Here is a 24,562-nt window from a genome sequence, read left to right as displayed (position 1 = left end):
TACCTCACCTACCAGCCCTGCTGCTGCCTTCCCCTGAGCACGCTACACTCTCCACTGCCAGCCTCAAATCCGCCCTGGACTTGCTCACCAGGCTACAGTCCGGCGAGTGCGTGCCGGGGTACCTGCATCCACTTCTGACACCAATGTAGTGATCTCGGTTAACGCAGGCAGACGCCTCACACAGGGTGAGGCAATCCACGCATAGGCGAAGGGTGGGCGCAAACCTGGGACCTCTCGCACTAAAGCATAGCGCCGATACCGCTGTACAAAAGAGCCGGCTTCCTTGCAAGGAGTCTGTATCGGGCTTATGTCTTTGTATGTGATTACGTCACCTACCAGCCCTGCTGCTTTCCCCTCTGTACGCTACAGTATGAAAGGGTTAGGCACAGGATGAACTGGGCCTGTCTGTCCTGTCTGACCCCTGAAGAGCTGGAGAATCAGTGTCTGCTTGCTGCTGTAAGACTGGGGAACGGTGCTTCTTTTTCTTTCTTTTTTTTTCAAACGGGCATCATCACTTATTTTAACTAAAAGCGAGATTGTTGTCTCACATTTTTTTGCGTAAACTCCTTTATTAAGGCTTTCACATCTAATCGCCTTGCTCGTTCACTCTCTGTGCTCAAGGTTGACAGTCCAGTCTCTCCTGGGTCATTGAACGTCTAAGGTAGTTTTTGATCAATTTCAGTTTTGAAAAGGACCTTTCTGCACTCGCCACAGTAACTGGTATAGTATAGTGAAAAAGAGTTTCTGTGCTGTTGCAACATCCAAAAACACTAGGCAATATAGCGTTATGTTTCAAAAATGAAAGCTCAGTTAGATCTTTAATTGTACCACCTGCAATTTGTTATATTTCGTCTTTCAATGCTGTTCTGAATGACAGTAGCTGTGTAGGAAAGTCTGGTGATAAATCCCCTTCCTACTGAGATGCCAGGGACTCGGTTGATTTAAATAGTGCATTGTCATTAGCACTAAGAAGTTCAGAAGGACACATAAAATGAAACTGCTGCACTATAGTGTTCATTCCACAGAAACAGGTTTTCAACTGAGTAACAATAATGTCAATGTTGGTGTATAACACAGCTACCTTAAAATGTTCCTCAGGGTTAGATAATCTTTGGCCTTCATAGAGTTCATAAAAATGTTTTTTTTTTGTACGTCGTAATCGTTTTTCGGTAAACTTTTGTTCAATTCCCCAACTACTTGCAAGTGAAGATGCGAAAGCTTTAGTTTCTCCAAACTGCTTCCTAAAGCTTGTAAAAGTCTTGGCTGCACTATTTAACTATTTAGCTGCTAGAAAAAGGCCCATGTCCTTAGACTGAAGCAGTTTTGATACAGTTGTTTACAGACTCTAGTACTTTGGACTGGAGCATAACCATGAGCACGAACTTGAAGGTCTCCATGCATTTTTTCAGTCCAGTTGCTTTTGAGCGCTCATCTGTCTTTTTAGACTGTAGAATGATTGTACTTAGTGCTTTCATAACATCAACAAAGTGGAAGTGTAGAACAAGGAGAGCATCGTGCCTGGATGCCCAGCGTGTGGGACAGTTTTTTCAGTGTCGGGTTTGCAGAAGATGTTACTTTAGTAAGGAGCTCCCACTGTTTGAGGCTTTGACTAAAAAATCAGTATAGTTGCTGCACAATGTCATGAAATTCCCTAATTTCAGAAATGTTTATGCAAGCATCATTCAGTACTAAATTTTAATTACAAGCAGCACAGTGCACTTAGACAGCATTGACTTTTTTCAAGTATTCCTTTCTGGACACCAGAGTAAATTCCATTCATTGTGCTCACTCCGTCGTACCACTGTCCTGACAAGGCTTTGTCTTCGATCATTTTCACTATTTTGGTCTCTAGCCCCTGAGCACTTTGATCTATAATGTTATAGAAACCCAAAAAGCTGTTATTGATTTTTACTTTGATTGGAATTTCATTAACATCATGGGATACCGTCACATATTGAAAAACTTGGCTAAGTTGGTCTTCCTTTTTTATATCTTGTGTTGTGTCCATAACAGAATACAATTGAGCCTCTTTTATGTCAGGAACTATTTTTTTTTTTTACAGCAAATTAACCAGCTCGTTTTGTATTCACGGGCTAAGATATTTTTCTTTGGTGTCTTTTTCAATTAACTGTTTTAAAACTGGGTCATATTTACTTAAGAGTTCTATGACTGACAAAGTGTCCACTGTTTTTCTCTCCTAACCTTTCTCGGTGTCCTCGGAAAGCTAGATTGGAAGTAGCCAATGTAAGAGTAACGTCAATGACTCTGTAAAATTGTGTCCAACAGTTTACCTGGTCTCTGTATTCAGCTTCTAATTCCAGGTCGATAGTCTCGTTATTTCTCCATGTGTTGTAAATAACACAGGCTGCTAAATGTGAACTTGCCATTTCATGTTCTTTAATTTTTCGTGAAATTCCCTACCAATCTTTTATTCCAGCTGCCCACGCTTGTTGGTGAGAAGCATGTTTGCGATCTCTAAACAGCCAACACAGTTCACAGTATACACTGTCTAGTTTTGAAGAATAACACAGCCTGGGAACCTTATCTCCATTCTTAGTCACACTGTAATAATATTCACTTGAAAAGCATCTGTCTTAGTTATCTTGAGGGAATGGTTCTTTGGGCTTGCAAGACCTGTTTTTAATAATGAACTTTTTTACATTTGCATCATTGATATTTACTGGATAATTTGATCTATCAGTTGGGAACAGGTCATCTGGACAAAAATTGCTAGTTTCAGCTTCCAGTTTGTCTTGTTTGTTTTCAATCAGAGTTTCATTATTTGCAATATTTGCCTCATCGTTAGTCGCTAGTGGCATATCATCAGGGTTGTCTGTGTTTTGACTGGAGCACGACGGTTGGTTGAGGTGTAACTTTGGCTCTGGCTGTGATGATGACGATGCTGATTCCGAATCACAGGTAGCAGGCCTGAATAGAGTTGTTATTTTCGGCAACTTGCTTTTAAGTATCTGCTCTCTTTCTTTATTCTGGCACTTTTGATTGCCCCTCAAATACTTTCTTGCGACACTACAACGCTTCATACCTCAGAATTAATTCACTCACAACCTAAATTGAAAAATGTGAACTGAACAAAACGCCTCATTGGTTCTGCAGAATGAATGCTACGGGGGCAATGACATGCACAAAGCATTGACCTGCCCCCTGATGCTGATTGGTCGCAGGACCAGGAGAATTGCAGGGGGGGGGGTGAATATATACACCACAACATTTTAAACCAATGAAGACTGACAGATTCTGAGACTTCCTGTTAGAGACATGGAGGTGGGGCCCCTTGTAACGCCCCTTGTTGTGGGGCCCCTTGTTAATAGCAATCCGAGATTGGCTGCCAAAGATATTCTGAGTGAATTGTTCGCAAGTGGGACTGTGGTTTCCATTTCAATCATAGATCCAGTATTGCATGGTGAAGGCCTCAATGATTGCAGGCCAAGGATAGCCTTAGGAAAACGTCACAAGGACAATTGCTTGAAGTTTGAAAAACAGCATTTGAATGATGGATATGATGGAGTTCTGGTCAAAGGTTTTGTGGAGTGGTGAAACAAAAATCAAGCTATTTGGTCACGGTGATAGTTGTTACATTTGGAGAAAATCTGGTGATGCATGCAAAGAAAAGAACACCATATTTACTGTCAAACATGGAGGTGGTAATATCCTTCTTTGGGGCTGTTGTTCCTCTAATGGCATGGGCATTTAGTTCCAATACATGAAATGAATGGATTCCATAGCATACCAAAAGATGTTGGCCAATCATCTGAAACCCTCTGCTACAAAATTTGGTTTAAAGTGTATCTGGACGTTCCAACACAACAACGATCCAAAGCACACATCAAAATCTACTTCAGAATGGTTAAAGAGGAATTAAATCAAGGTTGTGGAATGGCCTAGTCAAAGTCCCGATCTAAATCTGAGAATCTTTGGTATGAGTTGAAGAAGGCTGTGCACAAGAGAAGTCCTCGGAATTTGAATGAACTGGAACAATTTTGGGTTAAAGAATGGTCAAAAATCACTAAAGAATCATGCCAAAAACTCATTGACAAATATCCTAATTGTATAAAAGAGGTTATTATTGCTAAAGGTGTCTCAACTAGCTATTAATATAATTTTTATAAAATTGCTGCTATTTTATTTGAAAAAATGTCACACAACTCTCGTTAAGATGACACAAATAATATTTAAATTAGTATATACTCTTTATGAACATACTTTTCTTAGTACATACGACAAAATGTGCATTTTGCGGTATTGTCGTACAGAAAACGCAAATTGCGGTATGTTTGTGCTGAGGCTGGCCCATCTTGGTACACCTACCCCTGTGTTGGAAAGAATATTTTACTGTTTTGTTTTTCTATTTTTTACATTTTTTTTAACATATTTGAAATTCATAATTTGTATGGAATAAACTCTTTGTATGATGCATACACATTACAAAAAAGAAATGTGGGTACTATTGTAGGCAGTTAATATATTCTTAAGAGCAATACATTAAAGGACCTCCAAAAACTGTAGGGGATAAAGAGATACCTTCGATAGTCAAGATCTCGGTGGGACCTCCAATAAAAGCGATGTACAAACCCATTTTTAATATCGCTCTCTGAAAACGATAGCGGATTTACACATTACAACAAGCCGAAAATAAATCACATTCCAGACTGTTCAAAGTTCGTAAATTGTGTTTGTTCAACATGAGCAAATGATTCAATACTGGGAATCTCTTCTTAGAAAGATGGTATTTATTAAGCATGCAACCAAAATAAGTTTGAAAATCACACAAAACAGTTACACAATTAATGTCACATTAAAAGCATTACAATGAGAACTAAGGTTTAAAACAACAATTTACCAAAGAAATACTAGTACATACTGACACAACAAGGGGTCACACAATACCTGAATAGATATTTAAGAGTAATGTTACCTAGCCTGAAAAGCAGTCACTTTCAGCGTTCCATTACCTTGTGTTTCTCCGAGTGTCAGGGCTCCCAACCTTGATGGATAAATACTGGGAGCTGAGGGCTCCAGGTGCAGTCTTGTAGTTTCTTAGAGTCTGAGCGGATAGCAGAGGGGACTATTACAGGTCTGGGGCGGCAAGGAGCTCAAGCTAAAGCAGGAGGTTTTATACTTTGCAAACAAAGAGATTATTTGAATTTCCCGCTGCATGCTCCGATTGGCTATTTTGTAGCGAATGGGCTTGCAATCTTGATTGATTGCTCCCCCCTTCCTCTGTCTGAGTTAGTTTATTATCATAATCTGGAAAGGGGAAACTTTTTAAAACGTGCAGAACTTTTGCTAAATAATTCAGATTTTATTCTGAATTCCCGTTATTTTTACCACAAGAAATTACATTTCTTTAGACACCAAACATGTCTGGTTGCGATTTTGGTTAGACATTGCAAACAGTTTAATTCTCTTAGGGGTTTATTACTTGGGTTATTCTATACTTGTTAGGCAATTTAAGAATAAAAACGCTTGCATCTTGTACTCAGTGGTATTAAATCAATATGATGTGAAATTTGTCTTAAATCTTTTAAGCTATTTTTCTCTCTTTTCAGACTCCTATGCTAAACCACCTCTCTCTCACTAGATGGGTTAATTAAATCACAGAGACAAGTTTGATTAGCCTTTTGTTTCCTGAGTGCCTGGTGCATTCAAGGTGTTAGGTTGATCGTTATCTCTAGACAAAGCTAGACAAATTAGATTAAAGTTCATTCAATGTAGATTCCTGATAATATAATATCATAAGAACATAACATAAGAAAGTCCATGACATTTGCAATATATTTGTGATGACAGTGTCTATAGAACCTACAGAAATGTTGATGTTGGATCCCGCTAAACAGCGAATGGCAAAATAATGCAAAATACATTTTAGTGTTGTTCTCTAACTTAACAGACTGATAATAAAAAATAAAATAAATAAGAAATAAGAAAAAAAAAAGTTTGCACAGTGGACTGGCTCAACGGAAATGGAAATGCCCAAATGGCAATGACCAGTGAGTTTTCATTGTCTGCTCAGGGGTTCAGACTGTACACGGTAAAAATTCCTGGACAGCTGGCAACCCTATCAGAGAGCAAACGTGACGTTTCGACATACAAGCACATCTTCCTCAGAGTGTCGATTGACCGTCGAAACGTCGAAAAACAAAAACAAAAACTAGTCCAAGACCCATCACATCACCGACCACTGTCCACAGTAAAAGATTAAATGCTTCTTTGTTTTTTTTGCCACATTCTGTGTTTTCTTCCAAAGCAGATGGGTGCTTGCATGTTACTCATTGAACTCACTGATTTATGAAATGAAGTACCTGTGCTATAGATATTACACTGCACAGTGGTCTAGTTTAACTTTTCAAAATACTTTCACACTTTGCTTTTTTTTAAGACCCCATTTTCACTGCTCGTGTACTCCCTTAGCCAATAGCAGAGCTAGGTAATGAAGTGCGCCCGCCTCCCTGTCAATGATCAGTGAAGTGACAATTGTAGTGGCTGATCACTTTTAACCTCTCTTAAAAATACTGTGCTGAGTTCACTGACTTTTGAAACATGAATGTGCAAGAATAAAGATACTTTTAACTACAAACTGACTACAGATCTAGATTTATCCAAGGGAGTTGCTGTTTTTTTCCCTCTGTATATGGCTTTCCACAGTCAGGTATTTTGTTTTTATATATGTCCGAAGAAGTATCGTGTGAGGACAGAGAAGGCTGGACCACAGACGTCACAAGAGAATATTTACTAAACAGCAAATCTTAACAAAAACACAACAACCGGGCCCTAACGTTGGGCTTTCAGTCTCAGTAATTCAGGAAAGTAAAAGTTCATCAAATAGTAACAAAACTGTAGCAGGGACTGTACTTCCTGATTTTCTACTGGGAGCTAGACCTGTGGATAACCACAAAGGTAAGTAATGGTCTTTTGTTAATTTAAGTTCAGTGATTGTATCCTTGCTTATATTTAACAGGTTTCCTTTCTTTCCCAAGTTTTGGTGAATTCTCCCCAGCAGAGGGCGTTCGTGTAGCCGGAAAGTAGGCTCCTTTTGTGGAGAGCTGGTGTATGCAGCCTGAGTGCGGTGGCGCCCCTCTGTGGTCGATTATCCGTGCACCAGCTTATATGTCCCAGTGCTGCCCCCTTTTGGTCAGCAGGAAAAGGTCAGGTGGGTACTTGTCCTCCTACCTTCAATTATGCAGCCTGCCCTTTAATTATTTGTAATCCAGTGTTTTCTTGGTTTCGGGTTGCAGCTCCTAACAGGAGTTTTAAAACCTGCAGCCCTGCTGAATTGCTGATTCCTTGCCTTGCAGAGTTGTTTCAATAAACAGTTAAAAAATAAAACATACTTTTTAAGCATTGTCTGTGTGTTTCCTTTGACTTTGTTATTTTCCTTTTTCAGGCTACAAACAATGTTCTTATGTAAGTCTCAGGGTTGCTTCTCCTCTGAGAGTATGTTTTATTTGTGGTTGGTGTTGACAGCAACTTTCTTATTCACCAGTATTCATGCATTATATCTGAGTGAGTGCTACCACTTGTACTGTTTTCCGTCTGCACAAAGCAACACATTCACTCTGTTACTCATCCAGGTACAAGGCAGTCTTTTAACAGTACTAAACATTTGTACATCCACTTGTCTGATATTTGCACATTCATATTCCTCTGCACATTATCTTTGCGTTTGTTATTTCAACACAACACATTCACGTATGTATTAAGCTGTCTTATACTCGACAGCTTACTTTACTGTCCAAACTTTAATATCTGTGGTAAAACTTTTATAAATCTTATCAGATGTACTTGCCAAAATAATAGTAAATTGAAGACAACAATAGTTCTCCTTTGCTTTGGTGTTTCGTTCACACATTCCTGTTTGGTTCTGTATCTACTGCATGCAGTATAGTCTGCACTGACTTTCTGGTTCTCTCCCTCAGACTAGCGCAGCTCCATTTAAATTTACCTCTAGCTATCCCAGCTGCCAGTTCTCCTGTCTGCGCCAGTACTTGTGGGATATGTAGTCTTTTCCCCATACACTTTAAGCCACATTCTTTTTAACCCTTTTTATGCCAAACACAAATGTATACCTTAGTTTGCGTAGAATACTGTTCCTTACAACTGTGGCAAACTATTCTTATACTCTTACAGACAGCAACATGAGAAATACCCCACTTTTTCTGTGTTCTCTGTCTACAAAATATTTGCCTCTATATATATATATATATATATATATATATATATATATATATATATATATATATACACACACACACACACACACACACACACACACACACACACACACACACACACACACACAGTATATATACTGAGAGGCCCTGCACACAGAGAAATGTGTTTTGTGGCTGCTTTTACACAGCCAGTTGTTTAATTATTTTATTGATTTATAGGAAAGTGTGGAATGTGGTCAGGTGAGAATTGAATGATTGATTGTCAGTTGCCCATGGCCACGCCCTATATAGACAGGTCTGAAATGTTTGGTTGCTGTCTGTATGAAGGCTAAGATCTGAAGAGACCTGTGTGGTCAGACTTGAGAAAAGGTACTGTATTGAAATACTTGTGTGCAGCATCGTAACTAGAGCTGCCATTCTATGAGGTCAAACTCAGGTTTCAAGCTGTAGCTGGCTGTATTTATATGACTGCTTGTGATTTACTATTCAAACTCCCACTCATAATAATAGATGAGGGAGTTTTATGTCTGGGTCGGAAAGCCCTGGCTGCAGCAGAAATTCAAATCCAAATTGCACAGGGTAACAGGTATGTGAGCCAGCTGCAGAAATGGCATAAGTGAATATCTTTTTCTAATCGAAACCAGATTTAAGTAAGTTTCTGATTTGTAAATGGTATGAAAGGGAATTGAGTGACAGTAGTAAATCATCATTGTTTATCTTGTCATTATTCTTCAATCGGAAAGGCAAAATCCAGTGCTAGACGATAAAACACTTATCTTTTATCGTGCTGTACAGTGTGTTTTATCATACTGTACAGTATGTTTTATTGTACTACACAGTGTGTGTTTTATTGTACTGTACAGTGTGTGTTTTATTGTACTGTACAGTGTGTGTTTTATTGTACTGTACAGTATGTGTTTTTTCTACTGTACAGTGTGTTTTATCGTACTGTACATTGTGTGTTTTATTGTACTGTACAGTGTGTGTTTTATTGTACTGTACTGTGTGTGTGTTTCAAGAAGCCCCCCAAAATCTGACATGCATCTTGCATAACCTCAGCAAATGCAGAGAAGATATTTCATTAATAAAGTAAAGAAAGACAATTTACAAATGTAAAATTTCTGCGGTTCTTCTGTATTTTCTACAGACTCGGTACTAGATGCCAGACAATAACTGCTCCTCAGTGCTCAGGCTTTCAAACTGTGCCATCGATAAATTAAACACAGGATTCCGATTCCAAAAAGGGAGAAAGCTGCCCTGTAACAGGCTGACTTTTTAAAGGCTTTATAGCCATCAATAAAGTTGTTATTTGCTAGCTGATTATAATATTAGACCCCGCTAGAACCCCAAACAAATAGTATTTATTTGTGAAGAAGTTAAAAAAAATTGAAAAAAAGTCCATGATTTGTTGTTACCAGGAAACATGGAACATTTAGGTTGATACTCATTTGTTACTATGGGGTTGTTAATTCATGGCCTGTGATATCAAAAATAATTTGTTTTTGGAAACCCAGTGCTGGCTTACTTGCTCAAATACTGTCCCTTTACTCAATGTCAAGACCTTGATGAAAACCTACTTGTGCGTGCATTTCTACTGATTTTCTGGGGCTTTTATCACTTTGCAACCTAAATTTCAGACCTGGAATTATACAATAGGCCTCAAAACTGTTTAAAAATGTATCCAAATGTTACATTGCTAACAATAGAACATAAGTCATAATTTGATCCAGCAATGAACAGCAGATAGGTTTAATTGACTCTCCCTTTAGCCTTAATTAGTGTTTTCAGGTAATATTTATTTATACACAACACTAAGCTTATGATTTGGTGTGAGGAGAGTATTCATTATCCACAGGAAAATGTTCTTTAGAATCCTGAGGCAAACCACAGCATAAGCAGTCCATTAAAATGATAAAACACATTTAAATGTATTTTATAATAGTGTTATATCCTACACAAAGGTTATTAATTACCAGATAATTGACCTGGTGACTGTCAACGTGGTCAGTTATTTACAGTAGCCATTGTCCAGATTTGATGGGAAGAAAACTAATAAGCACCAGCATTGTGGAATGTAAGTATCAATACCATTGCCAAAGAATTCATGATTATTTCCATGCGCTACTATTTCCATGTAGCTAATTTATCTCCAGAAATATCAAATTATAAATGTCAGGATGGTGTCTGAATTTATTTTGAAGATAACTATATTTAAATGAGTCATTCAGGTACAATTACATTTAATACAGGGTCATTCTGTGACATTTGCGCAGTGCTCACTGTGATTGCATGATGCTGTGTGTTAACAGTTTCTGCAAAGTAAACTCTGAGAGAACAGTCTGACCTAGCATTGCATGTGCTTGGACATATCAGGCATGTCTTGTTATTGTGTATTGAATAAACAATTGCATAGAGGCACACTGTGTGTAATTTAAATAAACAATGCTTCTGGAACAGATTGTTCGCTTCTCCATTGGACATCTGCTAACAGTGTAGCCGTATTCAGAAAAAGACAATGAGTTACTGCAGTGCTTTGAAATTGTTTGCAAATACTCTTCAGCAACACCTGCCCCTTTCAAACTAGAGGAATAGGAAGGCATAAAGATACCTGTTACAAGGCTGTAAGTATTTGATGGGATATTTACTTTCTAATATGTTGCTTTATACAGTATGTTGCTAGTTATACAGATGTTTAAAATTAAGGAAAGGTTATATATGTTTTACTTTAATAAATTATTACATTCAGGGTTTCATGCTTGACATGTTACTTTATCTGCATGATGTAATTGTGTTTTAGATGTTTGCATGAGGTGTTGAAAAAAAGGGGTTTGTAGCTGATTTGTCTGGCAGACCAGGCTGAATATAAATGGCTTATGGCTGCACTGGGTCAAGACAGTCTGACTAGTCTATCTGTATTCTTTTTTTCACATGGTTCACTGAACCTTTTACAAAGGTGCCTGATTACTTTCTATAATACATTTTTTGGCTTGTCAGTTAATTAAAGAAATGTGGTTGTTGCTGAAGGTTCTATTATCTGGCAGTGAACAACAGGAGGTAATTGACCTTCTTTAAAACTTTCACTTTAATTCAGAACTATATCTGGTTTGCTACATGCCCTCTGTGTGTAAATATAAGAGATGGTATTCTATGTGCCAGTCAATGTGTTTAAGCTGGCAAAATCTTTGAACCACCTTGCTTTGGTACGCACCTCTTCTGTAGTCCCAGATAAGCTTTATGTTGAGTGAACCTTTGTCGCCAGCTTATTTAGTGGTGGGGTGTGTTTGGAGTAATGAAGGTTAACTTGTCTAGACTGATGCATAAAAGTTTTTAATGGTAACTTGAGCTCTAACTGTGGAACATGGGGGCTCCCGGTGGCGCATCCAGTAAAAGCACTCACGTAGAGTGCGGGATGTGCCCTATAGTCTGGACATCGCTGGTTCCGGTTCAGGCGATTCCTTTGCCGACTGAGGATGGGAGCTCCCAGGGATGGCACACAATTGGCAGAGCGCCGCCCAGGGGGAGGGAGAGTTAGGTCAGCTAGGGTGTCCTCAGCTAACCGCGCACCAGTGACCCCTGTGGTCTGGATGGGTGCTTGTGGGCTTGCATGTAAGCTGCCCAGGGCTGCGTTGTCCTCCGACGCTGTAGCTCTGGGTGGCTGCATGGTGAGTCTGCAGTGTGTAAAACAGTGGGCGACTAACGGCACACGCTTCGTAGGACAGCAGGTGTTCATCTTCGCTTCCCGAGTCAGTGCAGGGGTGATAGCGATGAGCTCAGCTAAACAAAATAATTGGACACTACTGAATTGGGGAGAAAATAACAAAAAACTAATTGGCGACTACTAAATGAAGGAAATAGCGTCTAATTTAAAATACCTGGAAACAAAAACTCATCAACGGAATTGGCTTGAAGACAACCATACTCCGTATATACTGTGTGTGCATGTGTGTCTGTATGAGCGTGTAAATCAAAAGAATGTGCTGCAAAGGATTTTGTTTAATGAATACACCATGTAACAATTTTTTTTTTTTGTTCCTGGGTAGTAAATGTTATTTCCTAATTGCTTATGCCTCAAAAGTATAGAAAATTATTCCCCACCGACTTTGCTTTTGTGACCAGGACAGTGATATTTCAAAATATCACTATTTCCAATGGGAAAACGGGCAAATGTGTGTCGTTTCGTTCACATAAAGTCAGAAAAAAACAACATATGAATCCAAATTAACATGTATTTATACTAAAGTAATACAAAAATGACTACAAAAGATTTAGAAGTGAGTAATTTTTCGAGATTTACGATTATACTGCATTTTCTGTACTTTTGAGGCATAAGTAATTAGGAAATAACACTTACTACTCAGGAACAAAAATTGTGTTACATAGTGATATCGCTTTGTGGCATGTAAAACAAAGACATTCACCAGACAGTACAGCCTGCTTTTGTTGATTGTTTTCTTGCATTAAAAAAAAAATGACTGAACTTGTTTATAGAAATAAATTATAAAATTGTGAGGTTTCAAAACAGGTGTCCATGGTCAACCAGTGAATTCAACTGTTGAATTCATCTGCTACTCCAGCTGTAAATACAAAATTAGAACAAGCAGAAAATAGCCCTGTTTTCATATTCAAATATAAATATATGTATTCAGGGAATAATGTCTTGTTTTGCAGGCTCTCTTTAGTGTTGATTGTTTAAAAAAAAACAAAAAACGACAACAACAAAAGTCGTCAGTTAACCCTCCTATCATGTTCATAATTTAGGTACATATGTTATGTTTTGATTCATATTGACCTGATGAAATTTCAAACTAATTTAAGCAGCCTTAAATTAATTAAATGTTTTTAGTTGCAATGGTTTTCCTCTTTTATGCTCTTTTAGTCCAGGAGCTGTGATAAAACTTCTCTGACTGCCAACCTGGGAGCTCCTCATTTTGGAATGTCTTTACCAGTGAGATGCTGTTGCAATACTGATAGAGAAAATTATATATATATATATATATATATATATATATATATATATATATATTGTTTGTTATTTGCTTATTAATATCTCTAGACAGTTGCATGCATTTCCAGAAAATAATAATAATAATAATAATAATAATAATAATAATAATAATATCAAATTAAAGTAGTTTGTTTTATTCCTGCACTCAAGTGTACTGTACATAGATTATTGCCACAGGTCACAGTGACCCGAAACATCTTATTTGTATTGTCACAGAGACGGCCGAAGTGGGCGGCGTCAGAACCAGGAAAGGTAATGAAATATACAAAACACAGGACGGATGAAATGAAGTGATGAAGACGCCTGTTGGCGCCGGTTTATTACAAAATAAAAGGTTTAACAAACACGAAAAACACAGGACACGGCACTCTACGCCAAAATAAATAGACAAACAAAAACAGACTACTACTACTAATTTCCTCCGTCTCCAATCCCGTTCTCCGCTCACCGAACACCCAACCCCCAGTATGTGACAACGTGCATCTATATATACTATTGTGCTGGGATTCAATTACCAATTAATTATTCACTTGAATCCCAGCACGTGAATTAATAAAGTGCAATTCCCCGTGCTCACATATTACTACATTTTACTTGCACGTGAAGTGCTGTGCAATCCTCGTGCCTAAATACACATATACATTTTTAAACACTCGTGTTACACAGACCCGTTTATATCCCGTGTACCAATGTCTATACACCAACATTTAAACACACCACACGCAACACATAACAGATAATATACACAGGGGCGGGCACTTTGTTACATATACCCCCTCCTGTGCAAAGCACACATGGCCTCAATGGCCACCTCCCCCCTTAAAAGCCCAAAAGTCCCGCCCAAAGTCCTTGGCCAGGACCAGAGGCTTCCAGGGGCCCACAGGTCGTAATGCTGTCAGCAGGGTAGCATTCTCCTGCCAGGGTAGTCCTAGCAGCGGAAAGGCTGCTTGGGGTGTGGTCTCCTGACCTTCCCCCTCCTTCGGCGCCGGCAGCTCCCCTTGGTGGGGCTTCAACCACCGTTCTTCCTGCAGGGAAGAAACTGCAGAGGGAGCAGGTCTCCGGACCTCCCCCACGATCTCCGGCGGAGAAACTGCTGCTGGGGTTGGCGGTCTCCAGACCTCCTCCCCCTCCTCCGGCAGCGAAACTGCTGCTGGGGTTGGCGGTCTCCAGACCTCCTCCCCCTCCTCCGGCAGCGAAACTGCTGCTGGGGTTGGCGGTCTCCAGACCTCCTCCCCCTTCTTCGTGGCCGGCAGCTCCCCTTCGTGGGGTTCCGGCCACAGTACTTCCGGCTGTGATGCGGAGCGGCGGGCAACCCCAGGCGATGCAGAGCGGCGGGCAACCCCAGGCGATGCAGAGCGGCGGGCAACCCCAGGCGATGCAGAGCGGCGGGCAACCCCAGGCGATGCAGAGCGGCGGGCAACCCCAGGCGATGCAGAGCGGCGGGCAACCCCAGGCGATGCAGAGCGGCGGGCAACCCCAGGCGATGCAGAGCGGCGGGCAACCCCAGGCGATGCAGAGCGGCGGGCAACCCCAGGCGATGCAGAGGCGGGCATCCTTGGGCGAAGCGAGGCTGGCATCCTTGGGCGAAGCGAGGCTGGCATCCTTGGGCGAAGCGAGGCTGGCATCCTTGGGCGAAGCGAGGCTGGCATCCTTGGGCGAAGCGAGGCTGGCATCCTTGGGCGAAGCGAGGCTGGCATCCTTGGGCGAAGCGAGGCTGGCATCCTTGGGCGAAGCGAGGCTGGCATCCTTGGGCGAAGCGAGGCTGGCATCCTTGGGCGAAGCGAGGCTGGCATCCTTGGGCGAAGCGAGGCTGGCATCCTTGGGCGAAGCGAGGCTGGCAGTCAGGACAAGCTGGGGTGCGGGTGTTGGCCCTCTTTTCGGCCACTGCAGCCGGGAGGTTCTTCCCCGTGCTTCCCTCAGCAGCCTATGCAAGGGCTGCTGAGGACCGCCAGCATCTAGTCCTGGCCCTTGTGGTGCAGGGAGAGGCAGCTCCTGCTCCTCTCCCCCTGATGGAGGTGGAGGCAGAGGAAGCTCCAGCTCCTCTCCTCGTGATGGTGGGGGAAGTGATACCAGCAGGCATTCACCCTCTGCTGGTGGGGGAAGTGATACCAGCAGGCATTCACCCTCTGCTGGTGGGGGAAGTGATACCAGCAGGCATTCACCCTCTGCTGGTGGACAGGGACCCAGCAGGCATTCACCCTCTGCTGGTGGGGGAAGTGATACCAGCAGGCATTCACCCTCTGCTGGTGGACAGGGACCCAGCAGGCATTCACCCTCTGCTGGTGGACAGGGACCCAGCAGGCATTCACCCTCTGCTGGTGGACAGGGACCCAGCAGGCATTCACCCTCTGCTGGTGGGGGAAGTGATACCAGCAGGCATTCACCCTCTGCTGGTGGGGGAAGTGATACCAGCAGGCATTCACCCTCTGCTGGTGGGGGAAGTGATACCAGCAGGCATTCACCCTCTGCTGGTGGACAGGGACCCAGCAGGCATTCACCCTCTGCTGGTGGCGGAGGCAGAGGCAGCTCCTGCTGCTCTCCCCCTGCCGGTGGAGGTGGCGGAGGCAGAGGCAGCTCCTGCTGCTCTCCCCCTGCCGGTGGAGGTGGCGGAGGCAGAGGCAGCTCCTGCTGCTCTCCCCCTGCCGGTGGAGGTGGCGCAGAGGCAGCTCCAGCTCCTGCTGCTCTCCCCCTGCCGGTGGAGGTGGCGGAGGCAGAGGCAGCTCCTGCTGCTCTCCCCCTGCCGGTGGAGGTGGCGGAGGCAGAGGCAGCTCCTGCTGCTCTCCCCCTGCCGGTGGAGGTGGCGGAGGCAGAGGCAGCTCCTGCTGCTCTCCCCCTGCCGGTGGAGGTGGCGGAGGCAGAGGCAGCTCCTGCTGCTCTGCGCCTGCCGGTGGAGGTGGCGGAGGCAGAGGCAGCTCCTGCTGCTCTGCGCCTGCCGGTGGAGGTGGCGGAGGCAGAGGCAGCTCCTGCTGCTCTGCTCCTGCCCATGGAGGTAGGAGCGGCGTGTAGTCTCCTGGTGGTGGAGGTGGGAGCGGTGTGTAGTCTCCCCTTGTTACAGGGGACTGGTGCGGCTCTCCCTCACTTGCAGGGGACTGGTGCGGCTCTTCCTCCCTTGCAGGAGACTGGTGCGGCTGTGGAGACAGCGGTGGGACCTCTGCCTTCCTCTTCCCCTTTCCCCTTCTCTGCCACCTCCTCACCTTCCTCTCCTGCGGCAGTTCCTCCTCTCCCTCCTGGTAGGGGCAGCGGAAGGGACAATTGGCAAAGAGATGGTCCTGGTTGCAGAGGAGGCACCCCGGCAAGGACTGGTTACATCGCCGGGGATGTCTGGCCCTTAGGCGGCACTCCTCCTCCCTGTCCCTCACCTCTTTATCGTCTTCCCTGCTTCTCCCCATTTCTTTCTTTTTTTTTTTTTGTAATCCAAAGACGCCCCCTTTTTTTTTTTTTTTTTTTTTTCTCCCACACAAAAAAACCTCTCCTGGTCTGACGCTTGGAGGCGCTGTTAAATCCCACGCAGGACACCACGTGTCACAGAGACGGCCGAAGTGGGCGGCGTCAGAACCAGGAAAGGTAATGAAATATACAAAACACAGGACGGATGAAATGAAGTGATGAAGACGCCTGTTGGCGCCGGTTTATTACAAAATAAAAGGTTTAACAAACACGAAAAACACAGGACACGGCACTCTACGCCAAAATAAATAGACAAACAAAAACAGACTACTACTACTAATTTCCTCCGTCTCCAATCCCGTTCTCCGCTCACCGAACACCCAACCCCAGTATGTGCCAACGTGCATCTATATATACTATTGTGCTGGGATTCAATTACCAATTAATTATTCACTTGAATCCCAGCACGTGAATTAATAAAGTGCAATTCCCCGTGCTCACATATTACTACATTTTACTTGCACGTGAAGTGCTGTGCAATCCTCGTGCCTAAATACACATATACATTTTTAAACACTCGTGTTACACAGACCCGTTTATATCCCGTGTACCAATGTCTATACACCAACATTTAAACACACCACACGCAACACATAACAGATAATATACACAGGGGCGGGCACTTTGTTACAGTATACATGACCTTTTCTAAAAAAAAATAAACATCTAAAAGGTTCTGTTATCTGTGTATAAGTTCATGACACCAACTTAAGAAAAGTCATAAAATATTATACAGAAAACGAAAAGAAAAATAGCATTTAAGCTAATTGGAAACAAGAGTCTGGTCAAATAGACCCGAAACCTACTAGGAGGGTTATACAGAGTGATTGTTAGAACAGAGTGCTTTCTTAAGCTCCTCAACTCATTTGTAATTGAATAGATGTTCAGCTTGGCTCACGGGGAAGGGCAAGCAGACTGAGTTTCAGACACAGTTTATGACTGTTTCAAATTTATGTTCTGTGCTATGCAATGGCGAATGAATCCCCAACTCTGTGTCAAGCCCCGCCATCTCTCTGTTAAGTGCTGTTACTTCCTATCATTTACTAGCACGGTGCTGCGCTTGCTTACTGTTGATCCATTTCTCTCTCTCCACCTCTCCTGTGCAAGATTGAGGCAAAAGATGTAAAACAGTCTTTTTTGTTTGTTTCTTTTTTGGTCTTGGTTCTTTGATATGTCAAACACGCTTCATTACAAAAATCCTGAATGCGGTTCTTTCTTCTTTTGAAAAGATGGGAAATTCATACGCTGGGCGGCTGAAGACAAAAAGTTTTGAAGAAATCTTACACAATTACATCGAGGCTTCCCTTCGCTCCAGTAACATAGTGCCCAGACCTATCTTCTCTCAGCTTTATCTGGAAGGTGAACAGCAGATCACATCACAGGAAGGTTAGAGTTGCTTTATTATCTATTTTTCTCTTATTAGTCTTATCTTCTCCATCTACCTGGACAAAACCAATTTCACACACTTGGCCATGCTTTTACCATAATGTAACGTGATACTTTACCATACTTTATCCATGTTTTATTACAGTTTAGTATAGCATTATTTACACACTTTTTAAAAGCATAACATAGTTTTAACCCTGTAATATCCATGCACACATATACTACAATATTTTGCCATTTTCTGAAGAATATTGTGCACTCCAGGCTCAATAGCCAAGATGTTCCAGTTCCAAGCTATGAAATCACATAGATATTTTAATACTTGAACTGCATGTACTGTACCTGGCTCCAGGTGTGCTCTCCACCAGGAACAAACGTCCAGGACACATTGCTTTATAACAATACGCCAGGTGACAGGTGAACTAAATCCAATGGTAAAATGTGACATATTGATTAAAAGGCAAACAGAGATAACGATTTTCTAATTAGTTAGAATCAATTTTGCAGTACTTTATAAACTGTTAATTATTTTTTTAGAAAACTCAATCTGTGTATTAACTTCTCTGTGCAACAATTGATGCAATAACCGTTTTTTGATATGTTTTCTGAATTATATGAATTATATGTTTGTTTTATATGGGCAGAGTGGACGTATTAGAAAGGTTACTCAGTTGGTCTTTAATACAGGTTGACTGTGTTTGTCTGTTTATTGTAGCTGGCAGATTAGAAAACAAAGACGATGTTGAAGATGATGGGTCAGAGTCTAGCAGCCCTCCAATTCCTTACCAGATGAAACCTCCCCCAGAAGGAGCCTGTACCATAGATGGTAGGTAACATTTATACCTTGGTGCTGTACACCTGTACATCTCTTTCACTAGAGCTTGTATGTGTTATTAGGCTTACAAGCCAAAGGCTGGGAAGCCTATTGTTATTGTTAAAAAAAAAAAAGCTTTAAGTATTTTTTTTCTTCCCAAAACTTTAAACTGCTGCTGCTTCGAAGCTGTGTGACTGATCAGGTTCTGACTTGGCAGGTAACAAGCTGGATACTTTGGCTGTCAGATGCTCAAAAAATTTTGCTGCTGCATCACTGCAATTGGCGCTGTGATGCATTTTTCAATAAAACCTTTCGAAATCTTCTTCTTGGGAACCGGTGAAGCTATTGATCTGAAACTTGGCATATATCATCAGCATCCAAACCTGCATCAAGTTTGCGAAGCAGAAGTTGCTGTGATAAATTTTAATGTCAAAATGGCTGCCACAGATCTTATTGAAACGAGCCCCTAAAAACAAACTGCTGCTGTTTGAAAACTGTTTGTCCAACAAACTCCAAACTTGGTAGTTATCGTCCCAGTAAGCATGTGATACAAATATGTGAAAATGGTGCTGTTTTATAAAACAAGATGGCCGCCACTTATACGTTTACATTTGAAATTTAAACCTGTGTCTGTTGACAACCGATTTACTTGACTAACTCCAAACTTCACAAGCATCATCCTTGACACTGTAACAATAAAACTGACTTTTAAGAAACTTGCATTAAAAACAAGAGGGCTGCCTGCCGCATTTTTGAAAAAAAAAAAACTTTCAAAATCTTCTTCTGTGGAACAGTTGAAGTTGCTGATTTTAAACTTTGCATATTGAGAACTAAACACGCTTAGACAGGTACTGATACTGGGGCTTGGGAGCCGTAAAACTGCCTGGCAGTTCTAGTTATTATTATTATTATTATTATTATTATTATTAGTGCTCATTTGTGAAATCTGTCATTGGTCTAATAGAGAAAGACTGGCATTCATGCTTAGAGTCTAATAACACTTAAAAGGTTTCATCTGTGAGTGTTAATTCACAGGCCTGAATACATTCATACATTCTTCTCATTCTTGTTCGGTGGGCTCTGGCCGTGTTCATAATTGGTTTCAACACTTGCATTTAGAAGCAATACAGTACTTGGTTATCTCTGATTTCATTGATATCCCCTTGACCAACATGGAGTAATTTTGAACCATTCAGAAAAGTAACACTAATATTAAGAGAATGTTTTCTATGACTGGATCTACTGGTTGCTATAGACACTGTGTGGAATTACTGCTGCATTTGTTTTTTTTAAAGGTTATATAATTGCCAATTGTGCATCTTAAATTATTTGTAAATAAAAGCATCATGCTCTAACTAGAATTTACTGAAGCATGCGTCACGTTGTTTTTCAGCTATATGAAAAATGTGAAAAATAACAACAAATGCAACATAAACACAAAAACATAACAGTACACAATAGTGATGATACTATATAAAAAATAATGTAATTGTTTATGTCAGAGATAACTGTATACAGATGTAGCATCTTTTGAAATGTTGCTTGTTTTCTCCATAAGGATTCTGTCAGTCAGGGAGGGACCTGCGCCTGTCTTTTATATCAAATGAGCAAATGGAGGTCCCCCTAGGATTTCTACTGGTTGGAGTGAAATCCCCCAACCTGCCTGATCACCTTCTGGTGGCTGTGGTGGACCGCAGGTTTCTACCAGACGACAACGGACGCAATGCTCTGTTAGGTGAGCTGGCCTGGTCCTTGCTTCCTCGCAGGCTGTATACAAAGACACATTCAAATATACCATTGCAGGCTGTATACAAAGACACATTCAAATATTCACATGACCTACACATACTTAAAATGCACTCTCATTCATTGGGTTTCCATGGAAGTTTTGTTTTTTAACTCGAGACATTTACATGAGACAATTGTCTTGTGTAAAATGTTTTTTTGGGTTTCCATTCGCTCAGTTTATTTTACATGAGTAAACCAGGCTTTTCACCCGACGTCATGCAAATGAATGGGAAAGGTGGGGGTTGATATGTAAATTAGCTATGCGTAAAGTACTCGTACTGTTTTTGAAGATTTCTAGTGAAATTTTGTGAAACTGTGGTTTCCATGCGCAGGGAACTGGTACACAAGTGAATCTAAGCTGCTGTAATAAAGCAAAATACCTTGTGCCTGGTTGGTTAATAATGTGTTTTACTGCTCTTGCCCAAATTGTTTTTCAAATGCCATTAGTGGGGTGTCATGTGGTTAGTAATGTGGTTAATTAAAAATAACCTCAGAGGTATAAAATGAAACTGATCAACAGGTATTGCAGATCTCCATAGCTTATATATATCCCCTGCTGTATTGCCTTTAATTCCGGCAATACAGCAGGGGATCAGGTGATGCTGTATGTACTACCATGGCTTTGATTTAGAAACCCTATCATCTGGACGGCTGACCGCGCTAAGAAGCATTCAACACCACGCTTGGGCAAATACGGGTAGTAGGTACTTGAAAGGGAGGTGGCGGATACTGATGAAACAGACTGAAGTGCAGCATTACTTTGTTCTCAAAATTGTTTCTGCCTGCTGAATCCTGCACAAACTCTTGTCAACAGCAAAATAAGGTGTTTTTAGGAACCAGTGGCTGCCTGTGAGACAGACAGGGAAGGTTACCAGTGTTACCAAGTCTCACTAGAAAAAAAAAAGTGACACTGCCTTTCAAAACAAGCCCAGGAAACAAGCAAACCCATGTTAGAGTGTGGGTGTTTATGCAAGTTCCAACCAGCGACTCTCAAAAACAAGCCCAAATCCAAATGACAAATGTGAAGTTTACCTCAGCCACCTGTTTCAGTTGGACTGCAGCGATCTGAGGAGATTCTCTCCTTTCATTTAAGTTATGTTGGATTTACTGTTGTGCTAAATATTAATGATGCAAACAAATAAAACACAATCAATACTTTAATTTGCATTTTTATTTGGTCAATTCTGAGAGGGCATCAACAACTTGTTGGATGTTGTTGCACTGTTGTGGGCGATCAAGCTGGCTCCTGACATCCAGTTCACAAACTATATTTACTACCGTGGAGGGCAGACACGCGTTGTCTCAGAATCCACAGTAACAACTGACCTGCTCCCTTGCAATATTTATAGTTAAGCATAAACATGCTCACTAACATTTACACGTGAAAGACGGAACTGGGCGTGGATTTTCCTGTGTGTTTCATCATTTACACAAACCTGATTTACCTGAGTAATTCTCCCAAATGTACATGAGCACCGCCATTTCACATGTAAATTGACCTATACCCCATAATTGCTGGATCAGTGGAGATTAAATAGAAAAGCCTGAACCAAGACAAAGCTTATCGATTTCTATCTGCTATTTATTCCAATGGTTCTCAGTATATCCTCTCTATACTGTATCACATTTACCTAGTTAACCATCACACTATACTCTAGTGTTGTACAGCACAGGAACATCAGCTTATCAAAACACTCAAGTTAAATTTATTTGTAAAAATACATATTTCTTGTTTTTATACACCTTACTTGATTCAACCTGTGCTGATACTGTAGACACCATTGGCTTTCATGTATGTTTTCATGTATTTATTAACAGTAATAATTATTTCTGCTATAGAGAAGGTGATTTTATTTTATTTATTTATTTTTTTTAGTATCACGTTTGGCATGCTTTAGTTTGAAACAAAAATATTTGGCTTTTTTATTTGTTGAATCCATTTCTACATTTCAGAGTTTGCCTCCCTAAGTGTCATGGAGTTTCAGATACATTAATCAAAATATATATTTTTTTGTTTATAATTCTAAATGAGATATTAATGATCCCAGTAGTCAAGCAGCTGCTTATTAGAAAATAACATTTCTTAAGAACAAAGCAGCCTGGTATTGGGATAATGAAATGGCAGGGGTAGCATGTGTCAGAGTGACCTGAAACGAGTCAGTGTGACGCATCTACAACACTAGCATGTTTTCATAGCCTATTATTTGACAGAGCGCTCTGATGGTGTCTATGGAAACCATCCATCCAATCTACAGGGTGCAGTCTCAAGTAGAATGTGCTGTGCACAAATATTGGTCAAGAGATGGATTTAGGCTTTTGCACATAATACTGCAGTATTGTGTGTGTAGTGTTTGTACTGTTGCAACTTCTTAACACTTCACCACATGGCTTGGAATGCTTTATTCTGATTCTCATTTATTTTATTAATGTATCTCTATGCCCACCAAAATCGATCGTGTTTATTGTAAATGGAAATTAAGAAAAGCTGAAGCATTCTTCCACTACGAGCTTGCACAGCCTCTTAAAATCTCAATATGTTTGTAGCGGCTGTCTTGTCCAATGCCTGTTGGCTATTTTCACTGACCAGCTGCAATTATTCAAATGTTATTCAGATATAGCTAAGCTGTTTAAAAAACAAATCACCTGAAAAATCTATTCAAGCTTTGTTTATTTATCAGTGTTTCAATAATAAATGATTAAATTCCTAAGAAAAAGGTGAACATTCTAAAAGAGACAATAAGCTGTCAAAAACCAGCACCACAAAGTAAATAATAAGAACGTATGATGGTATAAAATAGTTCTACCATACTGTTTTCCTGTTTTCATTTAAATGTCCAGCTCGATAATGTTCAGAGTTCTTTGTCTAAATAAACCAAGGCTCCAGAAAATTATGCAAAAATAAATAAATTGATCGCCAAATCCAATTTGGCTGCTACCATGTTCAATTGCTTAAAATACAACAACAACTTGCTAAGACACTGGAGCCCTGCAAACTGTATTTTAAGCTAGTGTCAGATGATGAAAGGTTGATGGTAGGTGCTCGCTGAAAGATGCTTTTTTAACCACAATTACTTATGTTTTACAAGGATCAGTCACAGTTGACTCTGAGACATTTTGGAGAACAGCCTTCACTGCATGCTTCTAGTCCAACCTTCCCTGGAATTGGAGGTGGTAATCATAAAGAAATGGTCATACATCCTTTAATATGACACCCTTTAGACTTGCATGTAATATGCTATAGATTCTGCTCTGCAGTCGGCATCAGGGAAGAAAGCTGCAGTACAGAATATCCTTCTCTAGAGCTTGTCCGCGTGCCTGTGAACAGTTTCCTCCGTCCTACAGGGTTTTCAGGTGACTGTGTTGGATGTGGAGAGAAGGGGTTTCGCTATTTCACAGAATTCTCCAATCACATCAATCTGAATGTAACAACCCAACCGAAGAAACAGAAGCACTTAAGGTGTTACCTCATCAGGAATGCACATGGGGGTCTCACACAAGGACCCCTCATCTGCTGGCGAGGCACAGGTAACACATGACTCTGTGCTACATTCTTTAAGAGTGTTCCAATGCAGGTAGCTGAGCTTCTACTGCGGATGGCCAATCAAACAAGCCCACTGAGACGTAACACATAGTTGGGAGTGAAAGGGTATCAGTAGAGAACTGGTTTAATTATTTTTTTATAAACAGGTTGTAAACATCAACTGTTATTTAAGATGTTTTTTTGTTGTTGTTTTTAAAGACCACAGTGTTTTATGAATGGTATTTCTCCTATCTTTTTGAGAGGTATACTGCAAAAACTTAATATCCAACAATTTCAGAAGTCATGTTGCTTCATATTACTATCAAGCATTTCAGTTTTCCTGAGAAACAATTTATCCATTTGGTAATGCGGAGTAAGGATAGGCAAATGTGGGTGTATCAAGTTTTTCCAGG

At 41.0% G+C, this 24,562-nt stretch overlaps 1 protein-coding gene across 2 annotated transcripts in view; it reads left to right on the top strand.

Annotated features, from left to right (window-relative positions):
* Positions 1-10,700: 10,700 nt before the first annotated feature.
* Positions 10,701-24,562, top strand: part of LOC121317517 (protein GREB1-like) — a 39,255-nt gene continuing 25,393 nt past the window's right edge. For both annotated transcript variants that reach the window (XM_041253538.1, XM_041253537.1), the window contains exons 1-5: positions 10,701-10,810; positions 17,871-18,027; positions 18,743-18,853; positions 20,400-20,576; positions 23,972-24,154. In XM_041253538.1, the coding sequence (XP_041109472.1) occupies positions 17,871-18,027; positions 18,743-18,853; positions 20,400-20,576; positions 23,972-24,154 (628 nt within the window). In that variant the 5' untranslated portion in view covers positions 10,701-10,810. The remainder of the gene's footprint in view (positions 10,811-17,870; positions 18,028-18,742; positions 18,854-20,399; positions 20,577-23,971; positions 24,155-24,562) is intronic.

The sequence above is a fragment of the Polyodon spathula genome, chromosome 6 (genome assembly GCF_017654505.1).
Source record: "Polyodon spathula isolate WHYD16114869_AA chromosome 6, ASM1765450v1, whole genome shotgun sequence".
Lineage (NCBI taxonomy): Eukaryota > Metazoa > Chordata > Actinopteri > Acipenseriformes > Polyodontidae > Polyodon > Polyodon spathula.
This window is presented reverse-complemented; position numbering and strand designations above follow the sequence as displayed.